The following is an 18,507-nucleotide window of genomic DNA, read 5'->3' as shown; positions in this document are numbered from 1 at the left end:
GGATTTCACTTAGTATCATGGGTCTCAAAATATTTTATCAAGCCAGGCACGGTGGCACACACCTGGGAATCTCAGCACTTGGGAGGCAGAGGTGGGTGGATCTCTGTGAGTTCAAGGCCAGCCTGGTCTACAGAGTGCATCCAGGACATTCAGAGCTACACAGAGAAACCCTGTTTTAGGAAAAAAAAAACCAGCCCAGCATATTTTATCATAAAAATAATATTTGTAAGAGAATACATACTAGAATATAAAATTGCTGTGTAGTTCAGAGCACATGTAGTATATAGTATTGTTTTGCTTGGGAAAATGGCAGCTCTAAATAGATTGTATTTGGGAGCATGGCGCACGTGGGACAGGACCCCAGGCTGAGACAGCACAGACAGAGCCAATGTGGATTGTCCCACCCCTGCTTGAAAAGAACAGCACGTCAGAGAGCTTATAAATGGCAAGTACAGAGAACACAGTGAATCCCAAGCAAGCATTCCTTGTCATTTCAAAGAACACTTTCGTGGGTGCTGGTTCCAGAACAGCCGTGAGTGAGGGCTGTCTAGGTGGTTCCCAGACCCCACAGAAAAACACACACAGACTTCAGCCTCAGGTGCTCACCATCTGAGTTCTGAGAAGCTTAACAATGCAGAGAATTAAGTGAATTCCTACAAACCAGAAGCATCAAGGGAAAATGTGCACTAGCCCACTGTTATCTTGTTGTTTGTTTGTTTGTTTTTGTTTCTAAGCAGCATGGCCCGCTCCTGGTTAGCAAGTCAGGGTCCAGAATTTGATTCAGTGACTATGTGATGTGACCTGTGTTTGCATTGAAAACTGTCCGGACGAGTCAGTCATCTCTACAGTGAATTGGCTACTCACAAATGGGCCTGTTGTTTCCTGAGAACCTAAACCACATTCTGACCTGGATCCAAAGCCACTTCCTGCCACAGGAGGGACTTGTCTGCACAGGTATGTTTGCTTAAAGAAAAGCTCTCTAGCCAACTCCTCGAGTGAGAGACTCTCAAAATGTTATGGCATAGAAGATCCCAAGAGACATCTCATTGAAGAGATGAGGAAAGAGGCCAGAGACATGGAGAGACTTGCCCGGCCACACGAAGAATTGCCTGCAGAGCTGAGCGAGTTCATTCATCTTCATTCAATATTCCACGAGTGTTCTCACCTTCGCTGAGGTAATTCCAAAGGATGAGACAGAGGAACACATTTTCTATGTATTTATCATCAATCAGAGAAAGTTAGGAACACATCCTAGCTTTGAGTAAAGCCTAATTTATGATGAGTATGCTCCATGGTCAACTGGGCTATATGTAGAGCCATCCTGAATGTGTGCTCCAGATATTTCCACAGCTGGGAGAGTTGGATGGAATAAAAGGAGGAGGAAGAAGAAGAAGAAAGCAAGCTGAGTACCAACCTTCCATCCTTTCTGCTTGTCTATCATGAAGACAGCCACTACCATGGGTACCTACCGCTATGATTGTGTAGCCAAATACAGGAAGCCAAACAATCACGTATCGACCCCTCTGAAGCCAGGAGCCAAAACGAATCTTTCCTCTCTTAGACTGTTTCGTTATTGAAATTATAAAGATACGCATGTGGAAGAAAAAAAACCCCACAAGGCAAGCAACAAGTCCTGTTGATGGATGCAGATATGAAACAGAGCAAGCTAGTGTAGATCTGGCCGCCTAAGAATCTCCAAGAGCACCAGTGTGAGGTCCTGTGTGATGATCCCAGAGACACAGTGAAACGCTGATAATAGTTGTCTTTGGGATTCCTCAGTGTAGTATTCCAACAGGAAACAGTGCACACAGATGATAACATCTGAGATTTGTTTTTAAAACACAAGAAATGTGTATAAAGTTTTTTTTTGTTTTTTGTTTTTGGTCTCATTGATCTCCACTCACCGGCAAGTCGAGAACAAAATCTTGACACAGCCCAAGGAGGAGCAGCAAGCAATGAGAAACCATCTGCTATGGTAACAAGGCTCTCCCTCCTTCTCAGGTACCCTGATGACATGACTTGAGGCCATAGCACTTACAATTTCAGTTACCAATCTTGAAAAAAAATAATAGAAATTTCTGGGCTTTGAAGAGGCAGCCAATGTTCTTGACTTGTATCTTTATCAGCCTGGAAAGCTGAGGTTGTTTCTAGTGAACTTCAAATGAAGAGAGCTCTGTCATAAGGGGTGTGTGTGTGTGTGTGTGTGTGTGTGTGTGTGTGTGTGTGTGTGTGTGTCAGGATGGGGGGAGGAGTCAGGGACTCAGCTCTGTGGCTAGCTGCTCTTTCTTACAGGACTCCCCAAAGGTGGTTTCAAATGTCCTTGAGTCAAAGCCAGAGTCAGCCTGAAATCAAGAGCCATGCTACATGCCTTCAGTCTTATTGATTTCCAGGCCTTCCATGTTAGGGGCTGAATCTTTCAGTCTGTTTTTCTCCATGCACAGCGGTCCTCCTTGTACCATATAATAGTATGGAATAGGCTGTGCATTTTCTAAACATTTATAAATTGTGTGTGGGAGTGGGTGAGTGAGGGTGGGAAGGCAAGCGCGTGCCTCAGTGCTCATGTGGAGGTTAGAAGACAATCTTTGGGGTCACTTCTCTTCTATCATAGAGATACGGAGAACTGAGCACAGGTTATCAGGTCTGGTGACAAGCACTCTTACCCACTCAGTCAGGGGCTCCTTACTTGGGCCATGGAATCCAAATTTCTGGAATGAGGCCTATGAATTATTTTTTAAAACTTCGCCAAGGTAATTCTGCTGCCCAAAATGTAATATTCTAGATATATTTTCCTCATCTTGCCTCCCTCCCTCCCTCCCTCCTCTGTCCTCCCTTCTTTCCTCATAGGCTAGCCTGAAAAATCTAATCACCACCAGCAACAGTTCTGAAGGGCAGGTGTTCCATACCAAGTCGCCACCAATATATATCAATAACATTTTGGAAGAAAGTGCAACTAAAGGCCTGAAATGTCCTACACTGCCCCAAGCTGTGGAGAGCTAAAAAGGTGCGCAATTTCATCCTTTCTTGATGTTCAGAGACATAGCCCTGTCAAAGTGCATGCGGTCTTCATGCTTTATTTTAACTCTTATTGTGTTCAGATTGACCCGATCAGAAAAAAGTAAGACACCACCCGAATTCTATACACACTTGAGGTTCCATTGGGCCATCACCCCTTCTTTCTCAAAACGAAATGACTCAAGTTTATCCTCATTTTTCCATGTAGAAACCACCCGTGCTTTCTGCTTATCATGTTCTATCTTACCTTAAGATTTGTTAGGTTTGGTTTTGAGACAGGGTCTCGCACAGTCTAGACTGCTGCCCCCCCCAACTCTCTAGGTAGCAGAAAACGACCCTCAGATTTAACCCTCCTGCCTCTACCTCTCATGTGTTGAGAGTACAGATGTGCACCACCATAACCAGTGCACATGGTGCCAGGGTTCAAACCCAGGACCTTGTGCAGGCCAGATAAGTGTTCTACCAAGTGTGCTACATCCCAGTCTCTATGGAGGGTGGGTATCATGTAGCCTCTGCTGGCCTAGGGTGACCTTTGAACTGCCGCATCCTTCTGCTTCCACTTTCAGGGTACAGAGAAGTGGCTTACAGACATGATGGCTTACTTTAGCATCTGAAAACAGAGCCACGTGTCCCCTTTAAGAGAATCGAATGCGTTTCTAGGGAGTGACTCAGAAAAAGTGGGTGGAAAGCTAAAGACCTACACAGCAGTGCTTTGTTGTACAAATTCCTTTATTGGGGGCTCTGTGGCATCATGTCTGTAAGCCACTTCTGGGTTTCCTGTTCAATAAAGGTCAGAGTACAGACAGGAACCCCAAACCTCTACTTTTCTCTTTATTCTCTTTTTTCATTGCCTCTGCCCTATTGCACTGTGAGTTTGTATTCTTTCTTATTTTTCTGCAGTTTTCCTTTTCAGCTCTACAATCATGCTTGTGGAAGGTGGACTTCTTCACACCCCCCACCCCCATCCTTTTACCCTACTCTTTTCTGTGTTTCTTCCACCAACAGTGGACCCTCTGTCTCCTCTCCCTGACCGGGCGTGGCTACCAGCATGCTCTAGCAGCTCTCTTACGGACAGTTCTAAGCATAGACCGTGTTTCTGCCCCGCTCTCCGCATCCTCTGCTGTTGCCATAGAAAGACAATAAGAGCAGCCAGTTAGCCTGTTGGTGCACAGAAAACAAAAGCAGATGTATCCCACCTACATCTTAGAGCCATTTAGCCGAGCTCAGCCAGAGTCCTGCGGCTGATCCGTAGACTTTGTCTACACTGCAGGGAGCTTATGTGAACCATGAGCCCAACAGCTATTCCAAAAGCTCTCTGTGAGGCCGACCTCAGCCGTGCGCAACTGCGGAGGGTATCTCAGGGGAGTGAGAGTTCCTTACAGTAGGAGGGATGGCACCCCCTGTCTTCCTTTGGGACTGAGGTGTAAAGACACGGAAACCTTTATGAGTTGAGCATACTAAGCTAAAGGCTTAGAAATGGAAACGTTCCCACAGCAGAATGCTCATGACCTCCGACCTTTCCATACCTTCCTTCCAATGGATTCACACACACACACACACACACACACACACACACACACACACACACACACACAGTTTGCTTCAAATGAAAAATTACTAAAATATATTGTACGAAGCTACTGCCTACAGGCTATGTGTAAGGTCTGTGTATGAATCACATTTTGTGATTCATCCCCAAGGTATCTCATTGTATCTAGGCAAAGATTCTGAAATAAAAGAAACTGAGTTCCCAACTGTGAACACCTCCGATGCCAAGCATGTTGCACAAGAGTGGCGCAATCTACAGGGGCGAGAATACAAGAGGGAGTTGGGGGGGGAGCAGAAATCAAATTCCAGAGTAGGAAGGATGCCTTCTGTCAGGAGGCCTGGAGGAAGAGAAGCCTTGCTAATACACAGCCGTAGCCCTGACAAAGCACTTAACCCTGGTACACACCCAGGGCCCATGAGGCCAGTGCCTGGCAGGACCATGACAGGCGCACGCAAAGCATCTCCTGACTCAGGCCCACATCTACCGCCAACTATGGTTTCTCTCCTTGGTCTTGGCCCTGTCACTCTTCAATGGGCTCCAAGAAGGTCCCGCACACCTGTCTATGAGCTCATCATTCTCTGGATTCAAAGGTGGGAAGATCTACTCTATTCTTGCTGTGGCTGACCACGCCCATGGAACCCCCAACTCTCACAGCACACTCCAATGGTCAATGGTCGACTTTGCCCGAACTAAGCTTTCATTCTGGATGAGCCTCTCCAGGGTCCCACTGCCGCCTGCCAGTGGCTTATCAACTCCTGGGCCATAAGAACAACCATTCCTGCTCAAGCCCACTAGACAAACAGAAAAGGTCACAGAATTTACTCCTTTCTTGTATATATGGTGTAACAACGGCTGCTAACCGTGTAGCTTTTACTCTTTGTGCTCCCAAAGGTGTGCATATGCATGAATATGTGCACATACACATATGTATTTGTGTGTGTGTGTGCATACAAATACATACATTCCCCTCAAACTCCTTCTTGAGCGTGTCTCCCACAAGGAACAGTTAGATAAGCAGTTCTGGGTGGTCCCTAGGGACCTCGGGGACTGGGCAAACCAGGAGCGTAGGCTCAGCCTTGGGGTTCCACACAGCTTGGCCATCTGTTTCGTGGCACAGCTGGAGTCTCTGGGCTGCCTCAGGTCTTCACTAGCTCCAGGCATCAACAGCACATAGTGGCTCAGCTGGTCTACTCTGCTTTGTTTGTGTGATCGCTAACGGTATCTGTCCGCTTGGCTGGATCTGGAGTCTAAGGCAAGCGGCTGGCCACTCCTGTGAGGGGGTTTTCTTGACCAAGGTGCTTGAAGTGGGAGGATTCACGCTAAATATAGGCGGTGCCTTCTGGTGGCAGCCTACTCAAAGGACACCGAAGAAGCCGTGCTTTGCTTTGTGTCTGTCTTCGCTCTTGTTGACTAGTTCACCTAGCCCATTGCTGCTATTGTTACAGGATATTTGATCGCACCATGAACCCCAAGATTGTGTGCTGGGAAAACCTGTTTCTAGTTGTGGTGTGGCTCAATGTGACTCCATTTTGTCAGCAGGCACCACCTTGAGCCTGTCCCTGAGTTCACCTTTGTTGCCGGACAAACCACAAACTGTTCCAGAAAAAGAATCATCGTAGGCCTGAGCCAACCGGGGACAGCAGGAAAGTACCTAACATTCCCAGATGTTATACACAGATTGCTTAAGCATTTGGAGGTCAGGCTCGACCCATCCCCTGGTGTCAACCCAACCTTGCTAGATGTCAACCAATCCTATAGCTGCCAAACTGGAAACTCCTGATTCTTGCTGTAAACACAATAAAAATCCTGCCTAAGGACAGTTCGGGGCTCTCACAACTGATGCGCTTTGTCAGTGAGGTTTGAGGGCCCTCGAGCTCAAGTTTGAATAAAAGCTCCTTTCTTTTGCATATAGCTTCGGACTCCTGGTGGTCTTTGGGGATCTAGCGATCTGGGCACAACATTTTAATCCAAGAGATTTCTGTACCCAGGATAAAATAAAATTAACCCTAGGTCAAGAGGTGGTACAAGCAACCAGTTGACAGGAAGTGAACATTAGAAAGCAGAGGTAGGAGGGACATTGTGTTGAAGGCAACATAGAGAAGGAGAAAGGATTTTTCCCTTCTGGGATGTCTGTGGAATAGCAAGGTCAGCTGGGTTCCTTCTCTGCCTCTCTGAGCTTTCACTCCAGCATCTGGCTCCTGAGTCTTTATTGATAAAATTGAACTCTGGGATTTTGTTTTAAAAACAACACATCCCTTAACTGACAGTAGCACCATCTTCTCTGGGCTTCCAAATGTAGACTAAAGCCAGCATTCTTCCCAGAATCCCTCAGTCCTACAGTGCCAGATAGAGACTGTGGACTGAGTAGCTACCAGATTCATGGTATTTCCCATGGGAACCAGCCATTGTTGGTCTACTGTCACGTAAGCCAACCTAATAACTCTCCCATGAATACATATTTATTCTATCAGTTTTGTTCCTCTAGACTGGTGATTCTCAACCTTCCTAACGCTGTGTCCCTTTAACACAGTTACTCATGTTATGGTGACCCCCAACTATAAAATTATTGTTGTTGTTACTTCCTAACTTCACTTTTGCTATTATTATGAATCATAATGCAAATATCCGATATGCAGCATATCTAAATATATGACCCCTGTGAAAGGGTCATGGACACCTAAAAGGGCTGTGACCCACAGGTCGAGAACCACTCACTGCTCTACAGAAACCTGCCACTTAGTTACTTGGCTAATTTGTTGGAGACAGGATCTGACTGTGTCCTAAGCTGGCCTTGAACTGAGATTTCTCTTGCCTCCTGGTGCACCTGCCAAACCTTTGCTTCAGCCTCAGGAGGAGATGGAGAGCCAGAGGGAAGGTCTTAGGCAGAATTTGATGGGATGGGAAGACTTGGTTCTGAGGTCTGTACACACAGCACCTTCCATCCTCAACTCCTACTTCTGTCTAGGGTGGTCCTGAGACCTGGGTTGCCTAGAGTTGCTAAGGAGAAACCCGTATTTTTGATTCCCCAGTGGACTTGACCAGTGTCCTGGCCATAGGCAGGCTGCCTGTTCTCTATATTAAAGTAGTTAGAACCTGGTTGCAGACAGTCAGGGGAGCAATGTGCTTGCTGCGTGGTGCAAGGAGGCCACACAAAATCGATCTACAGAGCTCAGGCTAGGAGCCCAATCTTTCCTATGCTCTCTCCATCTCAATTGCAAGAGCCTTGGCCACAGTCCTCCTGTCTCAACTGACCGCACGTGGAAAATCTATGCAGAAACCCTTCATAGTGGCCATGATAGCTGGACCCACAAAGAAAAAAAGGCCAAAGCTGATGGAAGAACTCAAAAGAGGGCATTTGGGGAGGGTAAACCGCTCATAATACTTCATCGGCCAGGGAAGACATCTCTGTTCTGTGTTACAGACCAAACAGCCTTAGTACTATGAAGAATAACTCCAATTCACATGGAAAAGTTAGGCAACACCAGTATCTTATTTAGGAAGGCAATTCTACAGCCCCAGGGAAAGGTGGCAGCATGGAGAGGGCGCCCCCTAGAACAGAGAGGTGGTTACTGCAGGCTGGGAATCACCTACCTCTGAATGTTTTCTTCGAGCTGCTTGACTTTGAACTCATCTTCCTCAGACTGCCGGCGCCTGGCTTCCTCCTCCTCCGCTGTTCCTGCCGGCACACCCTGCAGCAGCCATTTTTCCCGAAGCACTTTGGACTGTGGGAAGGAAGGAAGGCAACAGATGACATCTTTCAGTCCATGTCTGGACCAGCAGGGCTTCCACACCAGATCTGCCCCTCAACAGTTCAGGCCTGACCACTGCCTTTTTTTCCTCCTCCCAGACACAGCTGTCTACTTCAGCCTGGCCAAGCAACCAGGATTTATGGACTATTTTATTTTTCTTCACCTTCTTTTGTTTTTAAATTTAGTTGTGTATTTATTGAGACCCTACCACATACCCAGCACTAATTCTGGCTGCCAAAATCAACCCCCAAACCAATTCCTGCCTTACACACTTTCTATTACAGCAAGGAGAGAACAAGACATAGTTTCTGCACACATACACACATATGTGTGTGTGTTTCCCCAAGCATGCATACATGTGATTACATATTTAGGCTCACACACATGCATGCACATATAGATGAATCCCTCCTCTCCCCTCCCCCCAGTGACTGCGGGAATTCATTAAGTAAGGAGAGGAGTAAAGAAAGTGCTGCTATATTTATGAGATGGGTCTAAAGAGTTTCATTGACGACGTGACATTCCATCAGAGAACTGCAAGAAGTAAGACACCAACCTTACTGATGTGGTGACATGGGACAGTATGACCTTATGAGAGTTGTTAGTGTCTATGTTTCCTGTCATTAACCACTGTTTTAAAAAAAAAATGAAAAACAGAGTAATCATAATATCTCCACTTAATAATTATAATGAAACTATACCTAGATTTAATAATCATATATTTTGCCATAATTCCAAACTACCAAAGCATTTCTTTTTTTTAGACAAGGTTTTTCTATGTGTAGCTTTGGCTGTCCTGGAACTTGCTCTGTAGACCAGACTGGCTTCAAACTTAGAGATCCACCTGCTTCTGTCTGCCAAGTGTTGAGATTAAAGGTGTACGCTGTCATGCCCCACTCCAAAACATTTTTTAAATATTTAGTTTTTAAATTCTGCATGTGTGTGTTTATGCACATGTGTGCGAGTGTGTGCATGTAAATACCCATATATAAATGTACTGCATCTATAAATACATGTGCCCTAAGATTCCAGAGAGGGTGTTGGATCCCTGGATCTGGAGTTACGGGAAGTTGTGAGCTGCTGGTTATGGTGCTGAGGACCAAACTCAGGTCCTCTATAAGGTCTGTACATGTTATTAACCACTGAGCCATCTACCCAGCCCTGCCACCAAAGCATTTCAAATTGAATCTCAAACACCATGACATCTTACACATTGATATGTGAATACAAGTCTCCAAAAAGGCAAGGACATTTTTCTATGCAACTCTAATCCCACTATAAAATTCTCTAAGACCATGTACTATCTGGTCCATATTGAAATGTTGTTTTTAAAAGTACAGTGTCATGCCATCCCTTAAAAAAACACACATACATCCCAGCAGCGTCGCTAATGTTAAAAATCACATGTCCCACATGTGTATGAATATACTGCAGGGTGGGATATAACATGTTCAATGGTTGGGAAAAAATAGTTACTGCTTTGGGGAATGAGATAAAAGCAACACATAGCAAGAACATGTTTAGGCTCCCTAAAATAAAATAGAGGCAAGGGAGGAGCTCACACTTTGTGGCCCATTACATGGCAAGTGTCAGCTGATGGATGTCTACAGAGACTACTCTTGTGCATCCCGGTCGAGGGCCAGAGAGCACCCGTGAGTGGATCATGGTCCCTGGGCTGAAGCACCGTGAGGTTACAGAGCACAGGACCGGTTCTTTCCAGTAGGAGAAGGCAGGAGGAGAGCGGGGAACACGGGCCATGATGACTGGGTCGAGAGATTAGTAAATAGTTTCATATAAACCATTGTAGAAATGTCTTTGATTATTCTCACAGTGGGCTAAGAGGCAAACTTGGAGGCTGGAGAAATAGCTCAGCAGGAAAAAGTACTGATTGCTCTTCTAGAGGACATGGGTCCAATTTCCAGCACCCACAGGGTGGCTCACCACCATCTGTGACTCAAGCTCCAGGAGATCTGACTGCCTCGTCTGACCTCCGCAGACAGTGGTGTGCATGTGCGGGCAGAACACTATATAAATACGATAAAATATAATACAACAATACAAAGGCAAACTTGTGGTACTTAGCCTGTAGTTTTCTAATAAAACTTGAAGACCTGAACCTGCCCACATATAAATGATCACTGCATAGCTAAAAGGCCTGGAGAAGGGACACCCTGCCTGTCTTTGTTACCTTGAACTCTCAGCTTGATATAGTCTAGGCATCACCTAAGAAGGGGCTCTCACTTGAGGAATTTCCCAGATCAGACTGGCCTGTGGACACGTATGTAGGGGACTGCCTTGATTATTAATTGATGTATGATGACCCAGCCCATAGGGTGATACTATTTCATGGGCAGGTAGTCCTGGGCTGTATACAAAGGACAGCCATCGGCGAGCCTGAGAGCAAGCCAGCAAGCAGCTTTCCTCCAGGATTTCTATAGGGTCACGCTTGAGTTCCTTCCTGTTCTGATTCCTCAGTGTTGGGCAGCGCCCTGCAAGTGTAATCAAAATAAATCCTATGCTGCTTTGGGTAAGGGTGCGACAGAAAGGATGCTGGAACATCCTACCTCAGCTTAAGATTGCCGAGAGTCACTCAGGGGAGACTGAGGGCACAGACCATGGCAAGGCATGGGCTTAGTATGTGTGAGGCTCTGCGCTCTGGCCCGACCGCCTAAAAGCACCCGATGAAATGACAATTCATTAGGCAACTGCACTTCTCCCTCACACCGTATAACTGTTCTCCAGCTTCTCCAGCGATGGGTTCCACACTGGCGTCATGCTACCCTCATCCTTGAGGACCCCACAGTCACGGTGGTGTACCATGTGTCCATCCCTGAGGTTAGCAGAGGAAGCTGTGGGTGATCATGACAAGCAACTGCTGAAAGAATGCATGACTGAAAAGCAGAGCACACACACGTTGCACGCTAGCAAATACCTAACCGTAGGCTAACAAAGCAATGGAAGACTTCGGGATGGTCTGCCCAGATCTTCCTCCTCTACAGCTAAGGTCGCTGACAGGAAGCAACTTTTTAAGTTGATCTAGGTACACAGCAAGAAGAATCTGGAGCTGGGTGGAGAGTGAGAGTCAGGCGAGCATGAGCAAAGCATCTCTCCCTGTCTCTTCTGTCTCTCTGTCTCTGTCTCTTTCTCCTGATCAGGCATTTCATTTGTATAAAGTCATATTTAGCAAATATTTTCACTTTGTAGGTCTGGCATTGATGTTGGCTTTAGATAAAGCTTCCCTGTCGTCAGACTACACTACTGTTCTCCTGTGTGTTATTCTTGTGGTCTCATGAACGTATCCTTTACTCCAAAACACCTGCCCATCTGTAATCTGACTAAACTTATCATTGACTGCATTTGTGGGTGATGGTTGCACTCTGGATAACTTTCAACTTTCTAGAAGAAAGTAGCTTAAGATTTAGGGTGAGGCAACAGTTAATAGTTATTTTTGCATGTACTTGTGGCATACATGTATGTATGCATGTGTTTATATGTATGTGGGCATGCATGCATGCATTTATATCCATGTTGAGGCCTGAGGTGGATGTCAAGAATCATGCCTAACTGCTCTTTCCACCTTCCCCTCAGAGGCAGGAAGTAATCATTCAAACCCAGTATGGCTAGCCTTGCCAGACAGCCTTCTCTGGGGATCCCCTCTTGGCCTTTCAAGGCTGGGATTGCAGGCAGGTCATTATGCCCACCTGGCATTTATGTGGGTTTTGAGGATCCCAACCCAGGTCTCACGCTTGCACAGAAAACACTTTTACCACTGAGCCATCTTCCCAGTGCGTTTTCATTCGCTCTCTCTCTCATCCTTTCCCCCATCCTCTTCTCCTAACCCCTGGTCCTGTGCTTTCCTCCCTCCTTATGCCTACTAGGATCTGGCTTTGGTCTGGGGTTTTGCTACATAATTTAGTTTACAAGTGAGACTTCTGATAAAAGAGACGGAGTTTTGCCCTTCACTCAAATTCTGATTATAGACACAGAGACACAATATGAAAAGCTTGGTGGCAAGTACCGTCACCACCGTGCTGGCCCAGAATGTTTAAACTTTTAACATTGGAATTTTATGCGTACAAATAACCAAGAAAAATCTGAATTAGTGCTAAAGTTTCAAAACAGTAAACTATACCATTATATCTTTTTAGGTATCAGGATGCCTTAGGATTTCTCAGTCACAGTTTAGTGTTTGCTCTCCTCTCTCTCTCTCTCTCTCTCTCTCTCTCTCTCTCTCTCTCTCTCTCTCTCTCTCTGTGTGTGTGTGTGTGTGTGTGTGTGTGTGTGTGTGTGTGTCTTCCATTCTGATGGAAAGCCTGGCATCTTTAAAACAACAACTTTTACAGTTTGGGCTAGGAGAAAACTCTAGTTAGATTTGCCGGCCTGTGAATAGATGGCTCAAAGGCAAGTGCATATTGAAGATGTGATATTAAGAATTTGAACCCGACTGTGATGATAAACACCTCATAAATGTGGCAGTCCCAAAGGAATGCATATTGCAATACACATGGATTCTGCCCCAGGACTTTAAACAGACCAATAAAATAGACAAATCTCTGGCCATTCAACCAAAGGGCAAAGAGGAATATTAAGTTCAGTCTGTGCTGGTGCAATACATCAGCTGATTTATTTTTTTTTAATTCACACAATCACAAGTCATATTATATAAACAATAAAAATAAATCATTGTTTCTATAGATTAAAAACCAAAAACCATTTTTCAAAAGAATAATAATGTCGGCTCTTGCTTCATAAAATATTACAGTATATTAACAACTATACGGATCAGACAAGAATGGGGCCAGCTCAGGAGTGGGCAGATAAATGGAATGAAAAGACCCACAAGGTGTGGACCCGGGTGTAAGGATGAAATATGCGTGTGATAAAGATGACATTTAAATCAACGAGGGAGAGGAAGAATTAATAAATCAGGCTGATGGCTCGCTATGAGCAAAACCATGGCGCTTTATCCTCACCTTACACCTTACAGGAAAATGAATTCTAGATGAAATAAAGTACATGGGCAAGTTTATGGGCAAACGTTTAAGATGAAAATCTTCCCAAGTATAATTAAAAAATAAGTAACATAATGTCAGATAAAGTCTCATAAGTATTAAAATTTTGGCTTGAGAATTCAAAAAAGCCCACACATAAAAGTCAAAATCAAAAAAAAAAAAAAAAAGAAAAGAAAGAAAGAAAGAAAAAAGAAAAGAAAAAGAGAAAAAGGAGATATTTGGATACAGATGTAAATATAAATTAACTCCACCCAGGGGCTGATGACGCTGTGACATGGATTATAATCTTAATCTGTAGAAATATGTCAGGGTTCTATAACACACATAATGCTGTGAGGAAACATCTGGGTGAGGGGTACTCAGCCTCGGTGGCTTTTTTTTTTTTTACAATGTTCTTATTCTCTGTTTTTGAAATGATGATACAACTCTTCGTTTTATAACAAGCAGAACTAATATAGCTATCAGATTGCTTACTGGCCCTATTTCTGAGTGTTTCTGAGAAATTCTTACATAAAAACATTAGTTATTAAATAAAGATGAACATCTCCTAAGATACAACATGTCAAGGTTTCCTGTCAATCACAGGGGCGTAGCAGCAAGGTCTTAGCATTTCATTCACCAAGCATTTGTTTCAATAAAGACTTTGCTCACAGTTGCCAAGCAAAGCCGTGGTGTTACTGTATTCTCCTAAACATCGCAATAAGCGAGCAAACATACAAGTGCCAGAACCACTGCCTTGCTTTCTACTTGGTTGTTTTGACAGGAGACCAGCAGCTCTGCCTAAACACATCATATCTCAATGCATGACAAGGAGCCTCCACAGGCCTTTTGAAATGTGAGTACAGATAGGAGAGGCACACAAACAGCATCAAAATCATATCTTAGTAGATACGAAACCCAGCTTTAACACTTTCCTATTTGTTTTTGCACAGAGAGTATTTATTTTTCTCTCAGAGTGTCCGGGATTTTGTAAATCGGTGAAATAAATGAAATAAATTACTGACACCTTTTCTAATATTTCCTTCCTTAAAGAAACTACAATAATCACTTTGACATGACTCCACATGGTCTAAATCTTCTGTTGCCCATGAAAAGACACTGACAGCAGAGAGACAGTGGCTCTGGAAATTGGCCCCCATCTAGACAAATCACCTAAGTGGGACCACCCATTCAAAGAGAATAGTGTCCTGGGAAGAGCCTTGTCCATGGAAACAGACAGCCCTAGGGTTCAACGTAGGCTCCCGACTTAGCCGACTGTATGACCCTGAGCAATTGCTTGCCATCTTGAGTTTGCCTCAGACCGTGAGAGGGAGCATCTATCCTGTGATGGCTATTGGCAGTTTATACTTAAAATCCTAGGCACATGCTAGGTGCCTAAAAAGAAACGGCCAGCATTGCTGAGTGGACAGGAGGGTGCGGAGGCTCCTGTCATGTGGGAGGAAGCTAGCAGCTCTCCTCTGAGATGCTCACACAGGAAGGAATTCAACCTAAGTGCCTTTTCCTCTGCCTAAAGGGTGACCACCAAGCTGGAAGCTGACTGACGGTAGGAAACATGATTCACTACTCAGCTGAGTCAACAGTCAGCTCATTTAAAGTGGAACTCACTCCCTTCTGGTGACTGAAGTGATCCCCGAGTCAGGCACCCTCTTCCTTCTATGGAAACCAGACGGCTAATTTAGGAAGGCTGGGCTCAGAACAGAGATGCAATCACAGCTGCTTCACAGGGGCACACTAAGGCCTCTTCTTGTCTTATGAATATTCCCGCTTCCTCAGTGTTTAGAAACAGGGTACTCCTCTGGATAGTACCTTTGGAGCTTTGGGTCTTTCTTTTTTAGTTTTCAAGGCTAGCCCTCTGTCCTTAATTCTGCCCATGCAAGCCTTCCCCCAAGAGAGGAAAAGAGAATGCATTGCACTCTGCTTACTAAATAGCCATCACCTCCTGCCCTTCCCACCCCTTACTTGCAACGTTACCACGATGCAAGTGTTCCATGTACCTTTGATAGCCAGTCTCAGAAAATGCTTGATGCTCATGTTGCCAAGTCCTTTATGGAAACACAGTGTTCCTTCACATAAAATGAAGTCAATTTTTCTATTTTTTTTTTAAAACCTGGATGGATGGATGAAGGATGGATAGATGGATGGATGGAGGATGGATGGATGGTGAGTGGGTGGATGGATGATGGATGGATGATGGGTGGGTGGATGGATGATGGATGGAGGATGGATGGAGGATGGATGGAGGATGGATGGATGGAGGATGGATGGAGGATGCATGGATGGGAAGATAAGGAATGGATAGATAGACTATGAACAGAATAGTGTGTGACTATGCTGGGCAGCAGCAATGATGAAATCCTTGCCATCTTATCTGACACTCAGAATAATGACAGGAACAAAAGGAACATGGTCTCTGAAGTTCACTCTCTGACTTTGAATTTAAGAAGCACAAATGCAGAGTGTTGTGCTGAGGCTGGGGTTGGGGGTGGGGGTGGGGAGAGGCTGTCTGAGTTCTTAGTCTACATCTCTCTTCTACAGGGGGTAAATTGCCTTCACTATGGGCCAGAGACCCCGCTGCTCTCTCCAGACCGGCCTTGTGCAATCCTTTTAGCATTTGTATGACCCACCTCTGTAGAGATAATCTTAATTTTAGCCCCAATCCTCCCTTGGAAATGTTGTCAGGAGACAGTGACAGCATTTGAATACAGAGCAGGCTGGTACAAAGACAGGTCTGGAGATGGAGTGAGACATAGACAGAAATGGACAATTGGCACCGGGCTGCCTTCTTTCCTCCCGAACACATGTCTCTGGTTAAAGTTCATGGTGAACTCACAAGCACGCTGCGCAGACAGATATAGGTCAGGCTGCTCTTTAAAACCATGAGCCAGCTTGCTGATGGTTCTCACTCTGAGGATTCATTTAGCACAACCTGGTTTTCCAGAGAATGAGACGCAGGAGTGAGGACCACTCTGCTTCAAAGAGCCCCGATAATGCAAGCACAGCAGCTCCCCATCAGCAGCCCCTCCCAAACAGCCCTCTGAGAAAAGCGAGTCTGCGCACACAAGGTCACAGCAACTTGAGCTCAGCTTTTTTTAAAAAGCCCAGGAACAGTCAAACAGGCAAGCAAAAAAACTCCAGGCTGGTCCTTGAACATGGCCACATTATTATCCAAACATGCAGAAAGCAACCTTCGGCCACTGGAGGGACATTTGTGACAGTGACAGAGCTGTCTCCTCTAGTGCAATCCATAACGCTTAAGTGCATTATGTTTTAAAGGGGAAAAAAAAAATCACATAAACCACCCCCACCCCGCCTTTCTTTTTTAATAAGGTACAATAGACACTGAACCAAGTCAAATCATTTGAAAGCCATGTTTGACCAATCACTTGTTCTAACAGAACACTTCCAATATTGTAAAGTCTCAGTAAAATAGACGAACAATCTGAAACATGCAGTATAGCTCTTTTATTAGATCACAATGTATCATCTCCCTCCCCCACAGCCCCTTAACAAGAAAGATTCTTTTTCCGTTTTCAAAAAGTCCATTATGTGAAGTACAGCTTTTAGAGCCCCCAAAGCAAAACACACAAGAGAAACAACTCGAGACCATGTGGAATGGAGTATCTGCTTCCAGTTTCTAAATATGTATCTACCATGTTGCACAGGAGCAGTGTGATCTCATGCTTGTGGAAATCAGAATGCTGTTAAGGAAGCCTGGATCTGAGAAAAATTACAAGGAAAGGCAAGAGACTCTCTCCTGGTTGTGTGGAAAAGGCTGGTTCGGAAGCAGCGCTGTGCCTCCAGGGCAGGCAGACTCTGCAGGGCTCTGAGATGCGTGGTCTGCCTGCTGCTAAGAACGCACAGGCTCCTGGGATCGGCAGGCAGCTTACCTTGGAATGCTGGAGCAGCAGTACCTGTTCGTCAAGTTGTCTTCTCTTCCCTTCTATTTCCGTCTGCCTCTTTCTTTTTTCCTTGAAAAATGAAGAGAGAGGGAGGGAGAGAGAGAGAGAGAGAGAGAGAGAGAGGCTGTCAGAGTGGGTGGGTGTTGGCTTCAGGAATCTGAAGGCAGGGAGCGGGGAGTGGAGATGGTACACATCTGTGCAGACACTTCCAGAGAGGCTGGGCACACGCAGCCAGCGTCACCTGCTCCACCTTCGCTGCGTGGATTGCAGGCAGCAGCCTTCTCTGAATATGTCTGCGGTGGGCTCCATGAGGAACAATTTGATTCGGAAGAAAAGGAGACGGACACACACACACACACACACACACACACACACACACACACACACACTGCTGTCGTCCTTGTTGTACAAGGCTAATCCGAAGACAAATAAAAATGTCTCAGTGTTGTTACAAACTGCAGATAGGATGAAGTGGGGTTGAGGGGCAGGGGGCGGGAATTCTAGGGCAGAATTCTTTTCATTCAGCTCACATGCAGATGGAATACAATTTTAAACTTGGAAGAATAAAGCATCAAACTGGACACACTAAATAATGCAAATGGAAGGGCTGGCCCTTGCTTATTAAGTAAGCCTTGTGCTAAAGCAGTTGGTGTGGGTGGGGCTTGCTGAGGCTAGCGTAAATAAAACACCTAGGACCTGTCTGGGTCCAAGTGCCAGCCCTGCCTATTAAGTGAGGGTTAAGCTCCCTGGGTCTCCTGGATGGAGAGTGCCCAAATCACACGGCTGAAATGTGTCTTACAAGTGAGCCGATACATACAGAAAGGTCGGAACAATGCTTGGCATGCGGCAAGCATTCATTCTCCACTGGCTGCTACTGTGTGCTTTGCCACACATTCATTTCTAGGAAATGCCTAGAAACCTGTTTGAAAGGGATGCATTTCTACCATAAACGTTCCATTGAAATGCAAACTTCACATTTTTTTTCCCAATACTTCTCCGGTGCAGACAACAAATAGCATAGGAATGTGACTCCTAAGAACAGAGAGGCCTGCCCTTCCCACAGCAGACTTGCCAACGCTTTGTTGCTGAAGCATACATGGGGTGTTTTATTGAGACGGGACCAGCAGTGGGTCACTCTCTTTGCCTCACAGATGTAGGGAGAAACCTGTTGGGCAGAACATACCCGCATTTCACAACAGAGCAGCCACACCCTGAGGGACACAGTGATGCTGGTGTCTGGCTGCCATGCTTGGCGTTAATGGAAGCTTTGATTTTGTGTAGTGCCA

At 45.3% G+C, this 18,507-nt stretch overlaps 1 protein-coding gene across 6 annotated transcripts in view; it reads right to left on the bottom strand.

The window, feature by feature from the left end:
- The window catches only part of PALM2AKAP2 (PALM2 and AKAP2 fusion), a 463,139-nt gene that overhangs the window by 234,136 nt on the left and 210,496 nt on the right, over positions 1–18,507 (bottom strand). For all 6 annotated transcript variants that reach the window (XM_084781901.1, XM_084781897.1, XM_084781900.1 and 3 more), the window contains exons 3-4: positions 17,210–17,290; positions 8,153–8,283 (exon numbers count right to left, since the gene is read on the bottom strand). In XM_084781901.1, the coding sequence (XP_084638027.1) occupies positions 8,153–8,283; positions 17,210–17,290 (212 nt within the window). The remainder of the gene's footprint in view (positions 1–8,152; positions 8,284–17,209; positions 17,291–18,507) is intronic.

This window comes from Acomys minous (genome assembly GCF_964271855.1).
Source record: "Acomys minous genome assembly, chromosome: 1".
NCBI classification, from domain to species: Eukaryota; Metazoa; Chordata; class Mammalia; order Rodentia; family Muridae; genus Acomys; species Acomys minous.
This window is presented reverse-complemented; position numbering and strand designations above follow the sequence as displayed.